This window comes from Parasteatoda tepidariorum, chromosome 3, assembly GCF_982258835.1.
Source record: "Parasteatoda tepidariorum strain Cologne lab strain chromosome 3, Ptep-v5.0, whole genome shotgun sequence".
Taxonomy (NCBI): domain Eukaryota; kingdom Metazoa; phylum Arthropoda; class Arachnida; order Araneae; family Theridiidae; genus Parasteatoda; species Parasteatoda tepidariorum.
The window spans coordinates 17,079,214-17,099,262 of NC_141757.1; the positions used below are offsets into that span (position 1 = coordinate 17,079,214).

The 20,049-nt window shown below is 27.8% G+C and overlaps 2 protein-coding genes across 5 annotated transcripts in view; one reads left to right on the forward strand and one right to left on the reverse strand.

Moving 5' to 3' along the window:
* LOC107436238 (uncharacterized) overlaps nucleotides 1-11,307 on the reverse strand; it is a 32,581-nt gene extending 21,274 nt beyond the window's left edge. Inside the window, exons 1-4 of one of the 4 annotated variants that reach the window (XM_087158870.1) lie at nucleotides 10,934-11,307; nucleotides 10,241-10,300; nucleotides 4,229-4,368; nucleotides 1,269-1,368 (exon numbers count right to left, since the gene is read on the reverse strand). In XM_087158870.1, coding sequence (XP_087014996.1) covers nucleotides 1,269-1,368; nucleotides 4,229-4,368; nucleotides 10,241-10,292 — 292 coding nt within the window. In that variant the 5' untranslated portion in view covers nucleotides 10,293-10,300; nucleotides 10,934-11,307. Of the gene's footprint in view, nucleotides 1-1,268; nucleotides 1,369-4,228; nucleotides 4,369-10,240; nucleotides 10,301-10,381; nucleotides 10,413-10,562; nucleotides 10,877-10,933 lie in introns of those variants that run through there. The other 3 variants (XM_087158871.1, XM_087158869.1, XM_087158872.1) reach the window with 3 other exon arrangements.
* A 14-nt stretch (nucleotides 11,308-11,321) lies between these two features.
* LOC107436237 (uncharacterized) overlaps nucleotides 11,322-20,049 on the forward strand; it is a 46,895-nt gene continuing 38,167 nt past the window's right edge. Inside the window, exons 1-5 of the mRNA XM_043051047.3 lie at nucleotides 11,322-11,539; nucleotides 14,533-14,564; nucleotides 14,645-14,781; nucleotides 16,068-16,168; nucleotides 17,289-17,398. Of these exons, the coding sequence (XP_042906981.2) occupies nucleotides 11,534-11,539; nucleotides 14,533-14,564; nucleotides 14,645-14,781; nucleotides 16,068-16,168; nucleotides 17,289-17,398 (386 nt within the window). The 5' untranslated portion in view covers nucleotides 11,322-11,533. The remainder of the gene's footprint in view (nucleotides 11,540-14,532; nucleotides 14,565-14,644; nucleotides 14,782-16,067; nucleotides 16,169-17,288; nucleotides 17,399-20,049) is intronic.

Below are 20,049 nucleotides of genomic sequence, written 5' to 3' on the forward strand. Positions count from 1 at the left end.
TCAGAAAATACTTAATGATGTAAACCATAAAACTGATCTTCAAAAACTTTGGGTTTTAAAGGCTAATGCTAAGGTTACAGTGAGCAAAATAAAAAACAAACCACCCTGAATAACTTGCGATCTAATGATCAGATCTTCATGTTCTTAATAGTTCAAGGGGGTGACCTTAAACATATTATTTAATTAGTGCAGATGATACTTTAAGTTATAAAATTAGATCAAAAATACTTTCTCTAAATAAACAATTTCTTATAGCGGATTTCAGTTTCCGACCCCTATAGTACAGGGGTTGCCGTAATCTAGGAAATATGGTCCCCATAGTTTGCTCAGAAGAGCGATCCATAATTTGGACAACTGTGTGTAAAGAATTTTCAATTCAGTTAAGAAGTTTTCAAGTTATGAGGAAATACGCAAATAATAAAATTATCATTAAGGGGTTCAAACTTGGGATTCCTCTTTTGACCAAACTAATGGAACCACATTTCCCAGAGATCCCCTCATATTTTGGGGGTGTTAGAAACCTGAATCTGTTGTAAAAAAGATTTGTTTATTCAGATTTTTGTGTCCGAGACTTTTGTGTTTGAGGCCACTCCCTCAAAACATTAAGAACGAGTCTTAGAATAAGAAGATCCGATCATTAAATCAAAAATTATTCAGAGTGGTCCTTTTTTTGAGCACTGTACATGAAGGAATGTAAATTTATAATTTAAGAGAGCGATAAAAAAAATTTAATAACAAATAGTTAATAATTGTCTGAAGCATAATTAAAAAAAGTACATATAAATTTCTCACCCAGCATGCGATAAATACATTTTGGCATTAACTATGAACATTTCTCATTTATATTTAGCACTATTTTAAAAATTTGCTTCTCTTATTAATTAGACCTACATTATTAGTTAGTTATACCCACAATATATAAAAAATATAACTACAAAAGATATCACTTAATCAGGCAAATATATTCTTTTCTGACAAACGTTTACTGAATTTCATGTAGACATTTTAGAAATTCAATTTCAATTTTAAACCATTTTCACATTTAGTTATATTTAAGCTACAACCGAAATGAATGGAAAAAAAAAACTTTTATTTATAAGAACTATTTTGAAACAAATAATTAAAGAATTTTTGATTAAAACAGAAGACAAGAAACAAGAAAATAGTAAAAATCTAAAAAAAATGCTAACAGAATAAGTAGATAATATGAAATAAAATTTTGTAAGATAAAAAAAAAGTAATAATTAATTAAATAAGTATATTCTTACCTAATTGTAATGTGGAGCTTTCAACTGAAAAACCAACTCTGACAACATGAGGATTTGGCTCATCTTCTGGGAGATGTGAAACATTCATATGTTCTACAATCTAATGAAAAGAAGTTATTAATACTAGAAAACAAATTATGATATATATATATATATATATATATATATTTCTCTTACACGGCACCAAAAAAAAGCCTCATTACAACTCCCCGAATGGCAACGTTAGAAAACCGACCAATGATTGTTGCTAAAAATGTCACATGGTATATGTCACATGAGATGGCTCAACATATAGCGCTTTTAAAAACGGAAACAATAACCAGAGTGAGCATTATCAGGTTGTTCAATTCAGATTCATGCCCTAAAAACATGATAATATTTATTTTAAACTCAATTAGAAATTAATTAGGCTGGCCTTCTCCATGACTATAAATAAGTCTCAAGGTCAGACTTTTGAGAAAATCAGTTTAGTATTGACTAAATAAGTTTTTAGTCATGGACAACTTTATGTTGGCCTGTCAAGAGTTAAGTCATTTGACAGCCTTTCAGTAATTGCTCCAAGATGCCAAATCTATAATTGTGTTTTCAAAGAAACTCTAAATGCTTAGTGTTAATTTCTTAGAGCTTTGCAGAAAAAAATGTTTTTTGGAAAAAATTTAATTGAAACTTCTATTGGCAGTAGGCAAGGGGAACTGCCAAAATCAAAACTCCCCGATTAGAAATGCAGCATGGCGACCTCCACGTGGTATCTCGGGTAATGCTAACAGCCACGCATTTTAATTTATTGCAGGGTTGGCAAGATTTTGCCGCAGGTGGAAAAAACCATGGTAAATACCGGTAAAAACCGTCCTGGCAAAAACAGGTTTTTGCCAAGCAAATTGGCAAAAAGTGGCAAAAACCTATATTTTCCAAGATGAGAGGACAAAAACACATTTTTGATACAAAATTATTCCTAAAATTGAAATATATACTATGAATATAAATAATTACAAAAAAATTAACAAAATTATTATTCCATAATTAAATGATAATGTAATAATATATCATTTTAGTAGTTTAAAACATTATTGATTGGAAAATTTGTGATTATTCTCTTTTTTCCAGTGAAATGAACTTATTTTAAATTAATATAACTATAATTTAAAGCATAAAATATCTATCAACATGTGTAGTTAATTATTGTACAAATAATAATTTTTTATAATAAATAATAATATTATACAAATAATAATATTTATTTATTTGTAAAAAAACTTTTATTTTAGGATTCTGAAATGAAAAGAGATCAAAAACTTTCAATCTTTTAAAAATTATTACCCTTATATTAATTGTTAATATGTTAAAAATAATTTTTTCATGTTATGTATCAAAATTATTATTCCTTATGATTGATTTAAATTTGTTTCAAGTATTTTGTAATAATATTTAATCAGCAATTTAGATAATTTGGTTTTTGCCGGTTTTTACCAGTTTTTGCCGGTTTTTACCAGGTTTTTGCCACTGTCCTGGAAAAAACCCCTTTTTGCCGGCAAAAACTCCAACCCTGATTTATTGTATGTAAAACATCCTTATTTTGTTCTAAAATGTTATGTACTTTATCACAAATGTTAATTAATATAGAAATTGATTTCAATATTGCTGATTACCAAAAAATATTTCATTTGGCGATAAAAATTTTTTTTGTGTTCTTGAAAATGAAAGACTTTTTGAGGGTTATTATCTCACAAGGAAAAGTTAGGGTTTAAAGTTCATATTTTTAAATAATAAATTTTTTTTCTAAAACTTTCAGAATTTCTAGCATTAACTAATTTATTATACACATTTAGTTGAATTTAGGTGAGTAACTGCAATATTTGATAAGTTACTTTGCTAAAGCTAATGTTTTGATTTTTTCACCATGTACAATCTAAATAGCTAATTTACTTTTTTAAAAGCCAATAAGAACATTGATAGAATTCTTCTACATAAGTACAATACTATGTCTTTGATGATAAAATACTATGTCTTTGATGATAATATACTATGTCTTTGTGCTAGAACATTGTGTTCATTGGCGAGCGAGCGCAGCGAGCCATGGTTCACGGCGTGAACCACATAGGATTGCGTAGCATTTCTCGGGGGTTGGCGAGTGTTAGCGAGCAGGGGGCGGAGCCTCCTAATATATATATACAGAAAAATAAATGAATTCACTTTCAATAAAAAAATAACTAAAAAGGTAACAGATCTAGAAAATACTTCATCATTATCTTCAATTTTATTTTAAATATCATATGCAGGTTGGTAATAATTGAAAAAAAAAATACTGTCTTAAAAACGTAAAATGTATTTGTAAATCTAATATACTTGTGCAAGAATATAGCAGTTGAATTTATTTGCTCCTTTTGACTTTACATTGGCAACTTAGTCGCCTGCACTAGTGAAATGGAAAAGTAAATAGGTTTATGTTTAACGTTGTGTAAGAATATATAATTTAGTTAAACATAAACCTATTTACTTTTCCATTTCACTAGTGCAGACAACAGTTGCCAATGTATAGTCAAAGTTGCCGATTTACTTTTCCATTTCACTAGTGCAGGCGACTAAGTTGCCAATGTAAATAGGTTTATGTTTAACGTTGTGTAAGAATATATAATTTACTTAAACATAAACCTATTTACTTTTCCATTTCACTAGTGCAGACAACAAAGTTGCCAATGTAAAGTCAAAATGAACAAATAAATTCAAGTGCTACATTCATCAACAACAAATCTAAATAAAAAAAAATTTAAATAATTATTTTAAATAAAAAAATTTTAATAATTATTTTAAATAGCTGAATTTACTTCATTGGCAAGTTCTAAAACTTTAAAGGTAGCAGTTTTCCCATTTAAAAATACTAAATTATTTAACTTGATTTTTAACAACTATTCAGGCTAAACTAAAAAAAGTAATAGTACAAAACAAAAAGATAGAAAACCAACCTTCACTTCGTAGCAAACTTTTCCTTTGGAGAATCCATGAGTAGCACGAACTCCAGCCCACATAAATGCAAAACCTTCATTTGTGAGTGGTTGAGCGCCAGAACGCGAAGCATTCAAAACTAGATTCAAGTCAGAGTTATCTGCCAAAAAAGAAGAATATATGCTTATTTCCATAATTTTTAAAGTTTAAATTTTACTTTCTTTTGATTTTTCAAAGCTAAAAATGCTGTTTTTAAACTTATATTACGATAGAGAATTCCATATGGCATTAATCTATAAGAACAAGATTACTTATATCTACACTGGCCCTGGTAACCAACAATTAATTATACCAAAATATTTTATATTTTATAACCATCGTTGAACTGCCGACTAATAGTTCAACTCTGTAGCCTCGTAATTTTGAACCCAATCCAGAAGACAAAGGAACTCATGGATCAAGTATTGAGAGAAATTTGCCTTCGTGGAGAACTTTTTTTTCTTTTCTTTGCAATGGAACTAATTTGCATTTAATAAATGGTGAGGAAATAATAAAAAATAAAAAAAAACGTTAAATAGAGGTACGACTCCGACTGTACATCAAAATCATAAATGAAAGTTTGTCTTGTGCAATAATTTATTGTCATTGTAAATTCATTTAGCCTAGCAATACTTATTTTTTTTTTAAAAGAGAAGGAAAGTCAAGAAAGAATGAATTCAGAACCCCAAACCAGGGTTCACAAAAATCATGATTAAAAAAAAAAAAACTAGAAGTGGCACATTTTATAAAAGAGAGATGGCAGATTAAAAGTTGTAGTTTATTGATAAAACAAGGATAGATTATTTTTTTTTTTAAATAGTCTGATTGTCAACATTCATTGTCTGTGAACAAAATAGAGTATTTTAAATAGAGTAATTAATGTTACAATACTTTTCACCTTAACATACCCCTTAAAACTGTTTTGATCAGCCCCCAAAAATTTTATATTCTTTTATCAAACCTCTCTATATAAAAAAAAACTTAAAAGTTTTTTATAATTATTTATTTCATTTTTACAAAATTAAATTTTTAAATAAATCAATTAAAACAATGTGTTTGATAATTCTTGGCTAAATTAGCAATATTTAGTTCGAAATTTGTAGTTTCAGTCTTAAATAGCATTGGAGCTCAACATTAAATTTATTTAAAAAAGTGATAAATAACTATTGGAAAAAAAGAAATAAATATAAAGAATAAGCCAGAATGAGTAAGGTAATAGGTCAATAAAATAAAAATATATTTAACAGCAAATTATTTGCTTGATTTGCAAAGGATTCAAAATTTTGCACTTCTTAATTGTTAGAAATAAACAAACGAACAAAAAAAGCTTGGAACTATTAATAAATTCAAGAACTAAAAAGAAGAATTTAAGATTTTGCATTTCTTAAATATTAGAAATAATCTAAACAAAACTTTCAAAACTTGTAACTACTACAAACTCTAAGTCAAGAATGACTTGACATTCTTCAGTAATGTAATATGCCAAACAAAATGATGCTTGGAAATGTTGAAAATTTTGTTTAGTATCCTAATATTTTACTTCAAATAGTAGTATGTTTTGATATAATCATGTTGGGAAAATGGAAAAATCTGTTCTTAAATATCTTTTAACTTTTTTTCTAATTTTATTGCCCAGAAATGATTTAATTTTAATTTATAAGCAGTTCAATTCTAAAAATACGGTTTTACCCAAACTATGGGTTTTTGACAGAGGGCTTTTTGACATGACGGTAAAAACCATGGTATAAACCGTCATGTGTCAAAAACTTGCCAACCCTGGTTTGTACCAGATTCCGGACTTCCAGATTAACAAAGTTGAACTTGTTGACTTCAAACCCTCTTTATTTTAGAGGAGCAGAAAATCTTTTAGGAATCGGAATAATAGATGACACATACTTCAATATTGTTTTCAACCACATCTAATAGAACTTGTAGAAAATGGTTTGGAACCGTTAACAGAAAGCATTCACTGGTTTTGTGAGAAATACGACGAAATAAAAAATTAAACCAGAGTGCTCTTTGGTTTGATAAACTTTCGAGAAATTCAATTATCAATTTAGTAGGGTGACCCGGGGTAATTCTTGATCAAAAAATGCAAACATCTATTTTGTGAAAAAACTATTCAAGACAGAATTTTAATATTTACTGGAAGTTTGAGGCTATATGAGATGAGTCCTATGCCTCCTTCTTTTGTTTGAAAATCTAATTAGAATTTAAAAAATTTTAAATTTTTAGTGATCAGGAATTACCCCTGGTCTTGATCATTTCTGGGGTAATTCCTGATCACTTCTGGGGTAATTACTGATCACCAGTTTTTATTGTAAAGGGGCTGTTTAAAAATAATTATATAATGCAGGGATGAGATTAGCCAAAAGGCAAAAAAGCTGAATTTCCAAGAAAGTAAATTTTACGTACGTGCAGTCGGTTAACAATAAATTCCAGACAGTTTAAGATAATAAATAACAATGTGTTGACATAAAATTGTGTATTAATTTATTATTATATAAATGATTACATCGATACTTAACATTTAATAAAAAGAAAAATTACCAATTGAAAAAATAAAGCTAGAAATTATATTTTTCTTCAGTTCACATAAGAGACAATTATTACTTGAGAAACTGTCTGGTTTAGCAAATTAAAATGACTGAGAACATACATTAACATTCCATTTCTGTTAATAAATACTGTTACATGATTTAAGGCAAATATATCCTTAACATGACTTTTTAAATTATTTTGGAAAGAAAATCAACTTTTACAATTGGAGAATCACTATGTTTATATTATAATCTGATCTAACTAGAGCCCTGTGAAACATGTCAATAGCTGTGAAGTAAAAATATGTAGTAACTCCTTAACATAAAAAAATTGCTATTTTAGTTCGAAAAATTACATGATAATCAGCAACTGTTTAGATAATTATTTTTCATTTGATAAGAACTTTGCATTTTATAGCATAAATAACAGCAACATTTTTTAAATTTATTATTTTTTAAATTTTGCATTTTGGTTTCTGAGTTAATTAACTCTTTTTCCAAAAAAAAAAAAAAAAAAAAAACTTTTTAAGTGCTATATTTTTTATGTTTGCTATATTTAGTCGTTAGTCCATCTTCAAACATCTTGTGACAAATCCTACTTTTTCTTCCTTGCAAGCCCAGAGTAAAAGTTTTGAATATATTCTATTCCAGTTTCGCTGATGTTGTAACACCTACATATACTAATAATCATCGATAGAAAAACAGTCACCTTTAGAGTAACTAAATCAAGAAAAAATTTACTTCTTACAATAATCGCAATAGTTGATCTTAAAATTGCGCGAATGCAAATTGCAATCCTATATTTTAAAATAGCGTGAATATGAATCATGATTATGGATTTTGAAATCACGTGAGTATGAAACTAGATATACGATTTTGAAAATGACAAAATACAAACTGCGATATAAAATTTTTAAATCGCGTAAATACAAATCACGATTCATAATTTTTAGATCACGTAAATACGAATCATGATGCGTAAATTTTAAATTGCATAAATAAGAATTATGAGGCATAATTTTGAATGCAAATCCCAATGCCTTATTTTTAAAGCACGTATAAGACGAAAATCGATGTTTGATATTATAACCGCATGAGCGAATCAAGGCATTGGATTTTAAACTCTCGTGAATACGAATCGCTACATAGGTTTTTAAAAAGGCGCAAATACAAATCACGATATCGGATTTTAAATCTCGTAAGTAAGAATCGGAACACGCAACTTTTAAATCACGTAAATACGAAAAGCTATGCTTGATATTAAAATCGCGTTGAATAAGAATCGAGATATTAGCAGATTCCAGGCTTGCGACTTCTAAAAGACTTGTCTGAAGCAGCGTCGTTTGAATTACGAAAATACAAGATATCTGGCTGGCGGGTAAAAATGCGAAAAATCTTATCTTCTGTGCGTAAAAGCGGTGAAAATAGCTAAAATGAGTCAAAATGCAGAAAGGGTTAGTAGCTTTGTAGTTTGAATTTCCTGTTTACCTTTGAAAATCGGAAATAAAAATAATTATTATATTTCAGTGGCTGAATTTTCTGAAAAAGCGGAATATTTATTTTAAAAAGAGTGAAATTTTAAGAGAATCGGAGTTTTTGATAAAAAGGCAGAAATTCGAGAGACAAAAGTGAAAAAAAAAAACGGAAATCCGCTAAAAAGCGGAAAAATCTCAACCCTGATAATGGTAATTAACAAATAAGACATCAAGATCAAACAAATAAACCAAAAAGATATGTTTAAGCAGCTAATAAAACTACTTATTAAAAAGCAAGAAGAAAGATTAACACTTTAAATTGCAAAAAATTTTTGCATCATGCCATACATTTTAGGCAATCAGCCAACTCATTCTCATGTTCTGCTGAAATATAAGAGAGTTCTCTCATGGATTACTTTTGCTGGATTTCTTAACTTCATTAAGTGAAAGTGTAAAGCAAAGTAAGGTATGTCAACTCAACAGCTCTGGCAGCAGCTCTCACATTGAAATTTTCATTTTCAATCATTAAAAGAAATTAACTAATTTTGCATTCTAGAAGCTAAGTATCCTTTTTAGGCTAATAATTTCTCACCATATTTATACTAAGCTAATTTGTAAACTTAAAAATTATTCTAACAATGTATACACATAAAATTAAGATAGAAGCAAGGTATGACAAACCAGAATACAGTCTTGTATACCGTTAAAAACAAATTTTGTGATGATAGTTAAAATATATTTTATAGTTGTTCCACTTAATAAATATTAACTGTTATTTAAGAAAAGACAATTAGCTATTTATTAGCTATTTTATATACTATTTATAAGAAGAAATGACAGTGATCAGGAATTACCCCAGTGATCAATAATTACCCCATCTGTAGGGGGCAACATTTGATACAGTTTTCTATAATCAATTATAATGTTTACAGTAGATGTGAAACAATTAAACAAAAGCTTACACTATTTTTATATAAAAGAAATATAAAGTAACTCAAAATATTTATTATTAAGAGAAGGAGGGGGATCTTTGCAGAAATGTGCACATTTTGAAACCCATCTTTGAAATTGAAAATACAGAAAGCAGTTTAAAAGATACTTATTTTGTTAGATAAAACAAAAAGCTATTATTAAGTAAATGTAGTTATACTTTAGTAAAGTGTACAAGCATTCTTGTCCATGTCTCAAATTTAAAAAAAAAATTTTTTTTTAAAATATAACTTAGGTGATCATTATTTACCCCAGAAACAGAGTGATCGTGAATTACCCCGGGTCACCCTACTATGAATTTCTTTTCTTATATTTTGCTAATACAAAAACTTTTTGTAAGTTATTGTTACAATCTACAATCGTCGGTGGATTAATCTAGATTTGATCGATGTCATCTCTTTATTCCAAGCGTAGATAATTTTTTTTTAAAGTTAGAAAACTATTTGAATGCTTTAAATCATGTGATTTTTTTTTTTTTTTTTTTTTTTTGATCAGCAGGTCAGAACATTACACAGCCATCAAGCTTAGTCATTAAAATCAAATATCATTTCATAATTTTGAATTGTTGTCAAAACTTTTTTTTTTCCAAAAAAAAGAGAGAGACTTCTATATTTTGTGATAAGTCCCACTGTTTCAAAAACCAAATTTCCTCAATGATAAAATTGTTTTGAAAGAATGCAAAAAATGGCAGTAAAAGATTCCCCTAAGGTTTATATAAAAGTCGACGGAGATCTACATCATTTGGCTATGTATTACTTGCACCTGGCCAATTGAAATTTATTGTGAAATTTTTTAATAATTTAACACAAAGTATTAACGCAAAAAGAAATTTACTGAGTTAAAACATCAACATTTGCTACATGCTATTTGTTAATTTACTACATTCAGTTAAAAAATAATAAATCTTGGGTATTAACAGCGCTTTTATTCTTGTTAAAAATAAACAGTTTCAATGCTCTGTTTAACATTATTCCCAAAAAATACTTACAAGGATCTAAAGCTACTACAGTTTCATCAAGATCATCTGGTTCAAGCTTCATAATTGATTCTGAAATTATTTAAACAATTAGAATTGAGACAAATTTTGTCTGAACTGTTAAGTTTGACAATAGCTCAAAGACATACATACTGTTCACATGCTAAACACACATTTCAAAACAATAGTAACACACTGCAACCAAATGCACTAACACTTAAATTACACAACACAATTAAAATTTGTGCATTTATTATAAATTTTGACAACTATTAAAAAACAAAGTATTATTATTGATTTATATATGGAAAAACAATATTTAATAAATACGCACTGATAACAATCAGCATACATCAATATATGTACGTTGTATACAGATTAAAAAAAGCCGGTTACGAAATACCTCTCGAGTAAACACAAAATAATTCATTTAAATACAATATATAACTTAATGAATGATATAAAAACGATATTGATGCGATATTACAATGCAATTACTTATAAATTTTTCTCAACAAACAAAACTATTATTAATCCAATGGCCGAATCATGGAGTATATCATCACGTCCTTTATACCATTAATTTATAAATGTATTTTGTTTGCATGGAAGTAAAAGTGTTTCTAGACTATTAAAATGAATAACCAAATAAAAATTTTGCATTGAAACAGAAATATAAATAAAAAATTTGTACTAAAGACTTACTTTAATATTTTTTAAGCAAAGAAACGGCTTGCTAATTGACAGTAGTATTTGATATTTAGATAGAGTTGAGACACAGCAGTATAATATTCAGCACTAAAATAATAATTTTAAAGTTATAACATTATTTGGGTGGTCAAAATAATATTTTAGATTAAGGATTTGTTTTGGTGGTTTTGAAGTTACTTAAATAAAATAAATTTCAATATTTGAGTTTAGTTTAAATTTTCTATGATATTTATTCTAGATCACGCTATTGAAACTTTCAACTTTTCCGACTAACTTCTACTAAAGCAATTAGAATTAGTTTCTGCATATGAGGTATGCACTAAATTTGTGATTGGATAGCAGCTCAGGAATGTTGACCTTAACAAAACAACTTTAAAAAAATGTGATCGTGTGGCAATACAAGATAGCCAATTACAAGAGTTATTTGTGTTTGTTATTGTTTTTGTTAATAAACTTGTGTTGTCAATCCGGACGCTATTTAAATATGTATTTCCCAAATTTCAGAAGTTATGTTTATTTGCATGAAATGCCTCGCAAAAATATTCACTTACTCTATTATTAGATTTTACTATCAAAACTTTGAAATCGCAGAATATGGCTGTAAGTATATTTAAAGAAAATCTTCCATGAAATAATTTAGCCAAGGTACACACCTATAAATTGTATGCAAAAAATCATTTACAGTTTAGCTGCGTTAAAAAATGGTCTAAATATAATGTTACTCGTTAATTATGAATTATGTGAACAGAAGTATTCCTTAATTATTAACTTTGTTCCAGAAATGGATTATATAGTAACAAAAACCAAAAAATTTTATTGCATGTCATAAAGCGTATTTGTCATTCGTCCCCTTTTTTTAAATATTTTGAATAATTTTTTTTATGAAGGGACATATATGATTGAACTGACTCCTCAGTAAAGAAAATTCATTTTGATGATGCCACATGCAGTTGTAATTAAATTGAGTATTAATCTAATTTTTAGACAATTTGGAGATTTTTCATCTATTTTCTTTTTAAGATTTACGTATGTGATCTGTGGCAGACTAATCACCAAGCCTTGGCAACTTCCGGGCAGCGAAACTTGAGAAACTAAGAAAAAAAAAATAATAGAAGGGGACCAATTCGGAGAATGTAATTTAAAGCCACCCCTGGACAAGTGCCTAAATTTTTTTTTTAAATTGCAAGTTTGGAATATATTTTGCCCCTTGGCTGTAGTAGTTGGCGTAAATAGGTACCAATAACTATCCCTGGATGATTTTAGTAATGATATCTGAAGGTATGTAGCAAAAGTTCCAAAAAAGTAGTTTAACGTAAAAATTTTAAAAACAAGTAATTAATTACTAGTCCCTTTCTAAGACTTTATTATAATTATTATTTTTAAATTTTTCATGTGCCAGGGACCACCGAAAAACGTCGTATAAACGATAACGTTGTATAAACGATTTTTACTTCTAAAACTGAAACTAACTCTGTTTTCAGTTAATTTTAATGCTTAACGTGCTGATTTACATAAATTTCTAAATTAGACAAAGCAAAACAAACAAATAACCGAAGAAGAAAAATTGCAGTGAGCAATTTGAATGTATGTTTCCTTTAATTATATTTTCTTGCTATTAGTTTCCAGAATGTTTTGAATAGCAAGTTGAACTGCTTTCTATGATGCAATTTTAGATTTCTAATCACGGCCAAATCTAATGGCTGAAGCGCACTTGTGCAATTTGCAGGAAAAAAGAGAGCTTTTACATTTTCCAAAATAATTAGTATCGATGGGTGCGCTGGACATTGGTCGATGAATAGCAAAATGTTTCGTTTTTGCCTCTTCATAACATTGTCTAGTTTTTTCAGTCATCTAGTAAAAATTACGGTCGTCATCCAAGCATTCTAGTTGGCATCCTTTTCTGTATCATTCATGTTGGCAAATTCCACCCTTTTTTGAAATATACAAGAAAAAATAAAAAATTAAATAAACGTGAACAAAATCTGAAAACCAACGTATAACCGATTCTGTGCGTCATATAAACGATATTTTTTACATTAAAATGAATAGGAATGATTTGGGACCACACTAAAAACGTCGTATAAATGTAAATGTCGTATAAGTGATCGTCGTATAAACGATGCTCCACTGTATTATTTTTTTGGTGCAAATACCAATGCTAAAATCTTTCCCAGACCTGCCCCTAAAAGGATGCTAACTTTGGGTGACAACCTGTCAATAGTTTTTGAGAAACTAAATAGACATACAGGAGAACAAGTTCAAAGGAGATTACATCGTAGTTACCCTTTGCAAGTGAATAAATATGTCCAGTGGCATAGTTTTGGGGAGGGTTTGGGGGACAAAACCCCCTCCGAAATTATACATTAAGTGACTAATGAACTGCTCGGTTCAGTAAGTAAGATGTAGACATAAAAAATTCTCATTATTCATTTGTCTTGTAATTTAAACATTGGAATGTATATATATATAGCTGCAAACTTGTGGAAATAGATCAATCCTAACAGACTATATAATAATTTTTAGATACGATTGCTTAACACAAACTATGTTTTTAAGTATTTATTATTTAAAGAATCATTCAAAATCGTAACAAAGAATAGATTGATTTTATTTTGCTTAGCTTTTTAAGTTTCAACCTTTTAGCAAATCATGGACAGGAGCCAATTGTCACGATGCACAGCTGTGTGGGGTGAAGCGATATTGGAGCGCCTGACAACTGCTGATGGGACATTGATTTTTTTCTCTTATTGTGTTCTTTGTTAATCATATAAGAGTTTGCCATTTTACTTAGCCATAGGGAATTAAAAATAAAAAAAAACCTTTTAGCAAATAATTAAACAAGTAGTATAAAAAGTTCTTGCTTAGTTATAAATATTTCTTAGCTGCAAATTACATTGTTTGTACCACAAAACTATTGTGATTTTTATAGAATTGCATTATATGGATCTTCTGCATTTTGAAAATGTGTTGTTTTAATCTTAACTTTAAATATTTTTGAGAAAATCATTGACCGAAAGAAACACTAGTGTTAACGAACTTTTTCACATATTTTAATTTCAGTTTTTTATCTATTCTTGATCAAAGCCTTACAACCCTTCACAACCTATTCATAATTTGGAAAATACATTATTTTCTTGGTCAACTTAATTTAGAATAAATATTTACTTTAAGAGTTTAATTATTTGCATTTATTAAGGAAAATTTACAATTCTTCAAATTTAAAATGCATTTGTAATTTATTTTTCAACTAATGCTTTACTTTTACATCTTTTTGGCCAATAAGAAAGTTTAAGTCTTACTTTAGAAAGTCTTAAAAAACTTTTTTTTGGAATAATCCTTGACCCATAGAAACATTAATATAAATCATCTTTTTTGTCATATATTAATTCAAAACCATTTGTTCCTTCACAAGTTATTCATTATTTTGAAAATACTTTCTTTTTCTGAGTTTCAGAAGACAGTTTGATTTGGATTAAATATTAATTTTAGAAATAAACTTATTTGTATAAAGGAAGGAAAATTGCGATTTCTCTAATTCAAAATGTATCTGAAATGAATTCTTCAAGTAATGTTTTGCTCTTAATCTTTTTTAGCCAATGAGAAAGAAAAGTCATGGGAGCATTAGGTATGTTATTTTATAGTTTATTTGATGTTCTGTTGCTTACATTTGAGTTTATGTAATGTTATAATTTTAATTCTGTACAGGTCTCCTCATGTTAAACGTAATATTCAGTCTCAAGTTGTAATGAAAGGGTGGCTGTATAAGCTTGAAGGTGGGGCTTTGAAGCAATTTAAGCAGAGATGGTGTGTGCTGGCAGATTTTTGTCTTTTCTTTTATAAAGGTACTTATGCTTATCTTTCTTATAACTAAATTTACCTCCCTCAAGGGTAGAAATTAAGAAAATTTAGTCACTGCTCTACAGGATCAGTCACTTAAAGATATTAGTCATATACATTTTTACTGGTCCATGTACAAGTCTTAATTGCAATTTTTAAAAAGTCAATAAAGTGAATTAAATAACAATACAGAGACTGTGTCCTGTTTATCATTATGATGAAAAATGTTTTTTTTTGTGACCAAAACAGTTTAACCTTTGTTTTCATCATTTGCTAGCCCTTGAGACTAGATAATTCATTTCATAGTGGTTCACGTCAAGTTTTAATAACTCTTGAACAATGGACCCCTATTACATAGTGCACAACGTTTTTAAAAAGTACTTAAAGGTGCTTTTTTTTTTAAAAAAAAAGCCCGTAACCATGTTTTTTTAATTGGGTGTTTTTAAAAAGTGTTTAATTTTCCCTTTTCGAAAATATTTTTTTGTTACCTTGTTGATTTTCGCCACCTATTATGCAAAAGCATGGTTTTCACATTGTTCTATTCAATGTTTTCACAATTCATTTCGGCTTACCGTCGGCTCATAGCATATGAAAGTTCCAATAACTTTAAATATTTAAGGAAATATTTGTGAGTCCGCATGTGCGTCTACTGAGCTGGGCTCGGTAAGATTATTGCACTCTCATATGCAACTCTGCTGCAATTTGCAAGATATTGTCAATTTCAGGCTTCATTTTCCACCCTCTGTTATCGAACTGAAAAATCTCTTGATCATTTTATAAAGGCTAATATAATCAAGAAAAGAGTTCTTTGTCAGAAATTATAACTGGAAGTATAGTTATTTTATCATGATCACGTAAAATCGATGAAATTTTTTTTGTATTTTGTTAATGCATATAGTGCTTAAAAATATTTTTTGAGTGCTTAAAAAGTACTTAAAAGGTGCTTATTTTTTGTTGAAAAATTTAGCTATGCACCATGTATTAATTTCAAGTCCTGTCTTGGTTCTATGTATGTCGGTAAAATTTTAATCCAAATTAAAATAGATAATGCATGGTGAGAAGAGTTTCTTAACTGTTTAAGTTTCAGTGTTTATATTTGCTTTAGTGTCGGCAATCAGGAGAAATGTTCAACATTTCTATTACATAATTAGTTCTGCTAGCAACCTCTTGTTTGTGAAGAAAAAATAGTATATGTGGAATTATAATTGATAAAAAGTATCTGTCACACGAATAATTAATAATTTCAATTATGTCATTTTCTATTTACTTATTTTATTTATTTTTTAATTAGGTCCAAGTGAAGACAAGCTGACATCCTCAATATTGTTACCAAGCTATAAAATAAGTCCTTGTACAAGTGATGATAAAGTGTCAAAAAAATTTGCTTTTAAGGTAACATTTTATAAAGCCGCTTGTTTTCTTTTTTTTATTTTAAGCAATATTTTAATTGTTTTTAAACTTCTGTTTTTAATGAAATTACTTGTCTTGTATTGCTATGCACTTTTATTAATCACATCAATAATTATGAAAGGAAGAATTTGTGTTGAGTTTGGCATGATTTAAAACATCTTGAGATAATGTTGAAGAAATGACATAGTTTTTTTTTTTTTTTTTAAAGTCATTTATTTAAGTGAAATAATTTTCATTATTAGGTATAAATTTACTCCCAAGAATGCTTTTTTTTTATTTTTTAAAGTCTGATTTCATTCTATTAAATTAATGAAAGTGGAATGTATGTAAATTATTATTAAATGCCTGAAATAGACTAATAAATCCAATTCTAATAATTTAGTTCTAAGTTTTTTTTAAATACAAATACAGTTGTACTCACTTATAACAAGCTCTAATTTAATAAGAAATTAATTTGCCAGAATTTTGAAATATTTAAAAGGAGGAATTTTGGCTCCGCCCCCGATTCTAAAAATGGTTAAAAAATTTAAATTAAATTGTTCAGAAGGGACATGTGAAAACTGAATTTTTCTAATTAGTTTAACATAAGGTTTTAAGTTTAACTATTGATGATTCTACTAAATGATTATAGATGTTTGGTCTTATTCTTGTACATTTTTCTACACACCTTAATAATACAAGTGCTATAGTTTTTAAGTAGCAAAATAAAATGTAACATTAAGTTGAACACTTAAAATAGTGGCGGCGATGCAACCCTTATGAATTTTCTGTATAGAAAGGAATGTTTTATGCATTTGAATTTTTATTATCCATATTCAAGTAAAAAGTTCAGTTACAGACTCTTCATTTTAGTCTCAGATAAAATCTTAACATATCCTGTCTTTTTAAAATTACAGGTTTATGTTAATGTTAGACCCTAACATATTTTTAATTTTTTTCCCCTTATCCAAAATTGATTTTGCAGACCTTGTTCAGATTTGACATTATAAAAAAAATATTAAATTTTTTTAAAAGAAATAATTAGATAACACATAAAACAATTGTCGAAACACGTAAAATAATAGTTTTTTAGCATGCGTGCCAATAATTTTCTTGTTTCTAGGCAGAACATCAAAATATGAAAACCTATTATTTTGCTGCTGAGGAAATGGATAGTATGAAAAGGTGGATGAATGCTATATCGCTTGCTTCAATTATGCAAAAATTTGTCAGGCAAGATATTTTATCATTTTTACTCTATTGAAATTTAATCATTCTTTTTTCTTTTGACTTCATAGCTGAGTTGAGACATAAATGTTTTCAACACTAGAATGACCAAAAGGGAGATTCCATGGTGAATGATATTACATTTTGATAGATTTACTTATTTTTAAACTTTTTTTCATTGACATATATTTAATTTTCTTTTTATAAATTATGTGGTATTTTTTTAATAGACTAATAATATTATGCAGATAGGAAAAAGAAATAAAAATTATATATATTTTATTTAGAATAAAACTATAAAAAGATACTGATATTACATAGAAAAGAGATTATCATCATATTTTTCATCATATCATCATATTTTTATTTTGAAATTCTACCTCATCTATAAGCAATATTGGGATTATTTTTTTAAAAATTTATAAAAAATAAAAAACTTCAAAATAACGGGGGCCACTGAAAGGGCCCCCGTTATAACGGGGTACACATTAAATGATATATATAGAATGTGGGAAATGGTGAAAATTATAATTTTTACATGACTGATATTACAAATATAAACTATTATAAAATGTTAATAATTTTTTTATGTTATTTTTACAAAATTCTTAAGAACTACAATTCTTGATTTTATATCTGATATAGTTAATAAAAACTAAGAAATTTGTTAATGAACACATGTTAATGTTTGTTTTTTTATGTTGTCTTTTGTATCTTGAAATTACACAAAACTTTTATTTTAATGTTGTTTTTTAACATTAGTTATGCATTTTATAATTTAAAAAAATATTATATTTGAACTTTTAAAATTACATAATGAGTATTAGATTTGCTTATTTTTGTCTCTCAATTTTTTTTTAAAAAAAAGTATCAGGATTGTTATTAATTGCAATATAAGAATTATCTGTACTTTACAACTTAATTAGGAGATGTTGTGATATTATATTTAAATATGTATTTTCATAAAGCATAAAGTAAAATACTCTTCATCAACATAAATGAATTATATGATTAGATATGGGTCTGTTTAGAGGAAATTCCGGTCCATTAACGGAGCTTTCACAAAATATTTTATCTTTTATTTTGACCGTTCTAAAATTTGTTTATCTTTATAATGAATGTTTTGTAAATCAATTAACCTTTCCCAGGAAAAAAAAAAAGGAAAACAAATCTAAAAGAACTGAAAAGTTTTTGTGAAGTCTTTGCCCTCCTTTTGCATGTAGCAAGAAAATAGAATACACTGCAAACAGGAAAAAACTGGTCGTGTTCTATTTATTCCCTTGATTTCGCAAAGTTATCTATCTCGATATTATTTTATTTATTTTTTGTAGCTTAACCCTTTCAAAATCAAATATAAAATTTATAAATTCCAGAAGCAGTATTCTTAGAAATTATTTCTATTTCTACAAGATTATATGTGGACAGTGTGCCAACAAAAAAAAAAAAAAAATGAACCACCCTGAAGAACTTTTGATCTAGTGATCGAATCTTTACATTCTAGGACTCAATCGTAGTGGTTCAAGGGGGGTAACCTCAAATATACTAATCAATAAGTGCAGATGATATTTTAAGTTACCAAGTCAGACACAAAATCATACCTTCTCTTAATGAACATTTTTTCTTTTTTTTCTTTTTGATGGATTTGGATTTCTGATCCCCAAAAAATAGGGGGTAGCCACAATCTTGAAATATGGTAATAATAGTTTGGTCAGGGGAGATTAAAACCCTTAATGTTAATTTTACATTTTTCTGTCTGATTTCTTGAATTAAAATATTGTCTGCTCTTATTAATTAGCATGTTAGAATTCATCCCCTCGAGCCATTAAGATTGAGTCATAGAATATAAATATCCGATCATTACATCAAGAGATATTCAGAGTGGTTCTCTTTTTCACTCTGTGCATTCTTTTTAATATTAAATAAGTAATCATTTTTGTTTTCTTTTCGATAAATAATTTAATAATTTATATTTATTCATAAAATTAATTAATGGAATATTATTTTATATCAATGTTTTTAAAATGAAATGTTATTACAAATTTACTTAATATGTAACACATTTAAAGCCGTCTCTAAGTTGTGTTTTTTAAAATGTATAAATTTAAATTATTAAAAATGTAAGTGATTTTGTTTTCAATATTCGTCCAAAATGAATATTCGGCATTTCAGCAGTATTGGCTGAATGCCGAATATTTGTATATTGCATCTCTAATTTAAGAGCAGCAATTGGCATTTATTTTTTAGTTTTTTTAATTTTATTATTATTATAATAATTTCGCAGTGTTAAGTATAATCATGAACCTATTTACAATTCAAATAACTCCTTGAAAGTGATTTTTACGATTTTCGCAATCACAGGACCTATTTGTACAAATTCACCTAAGTAGGACCTTGGTTGAAAGAACATGACTTAACACTAATTTTAGATTCACAACTTATGAGTAGTTTATTCACTATTTTACAAAAACAGGACCTTCCAGAAAATGTCTGGACAGACCCCGGATGTTAATTAAGCTTCCATAGGAGTCATTCATCTTATTAGTATTTTATCTTCTTTGATATCTTACTTTTAGGATTTCAAAGAGATATACAGTCAAACTCCGCTATAGTGAACCTTCAAGGGACCAAAATTTCGGTTCACTATAACCGGGGGTTCA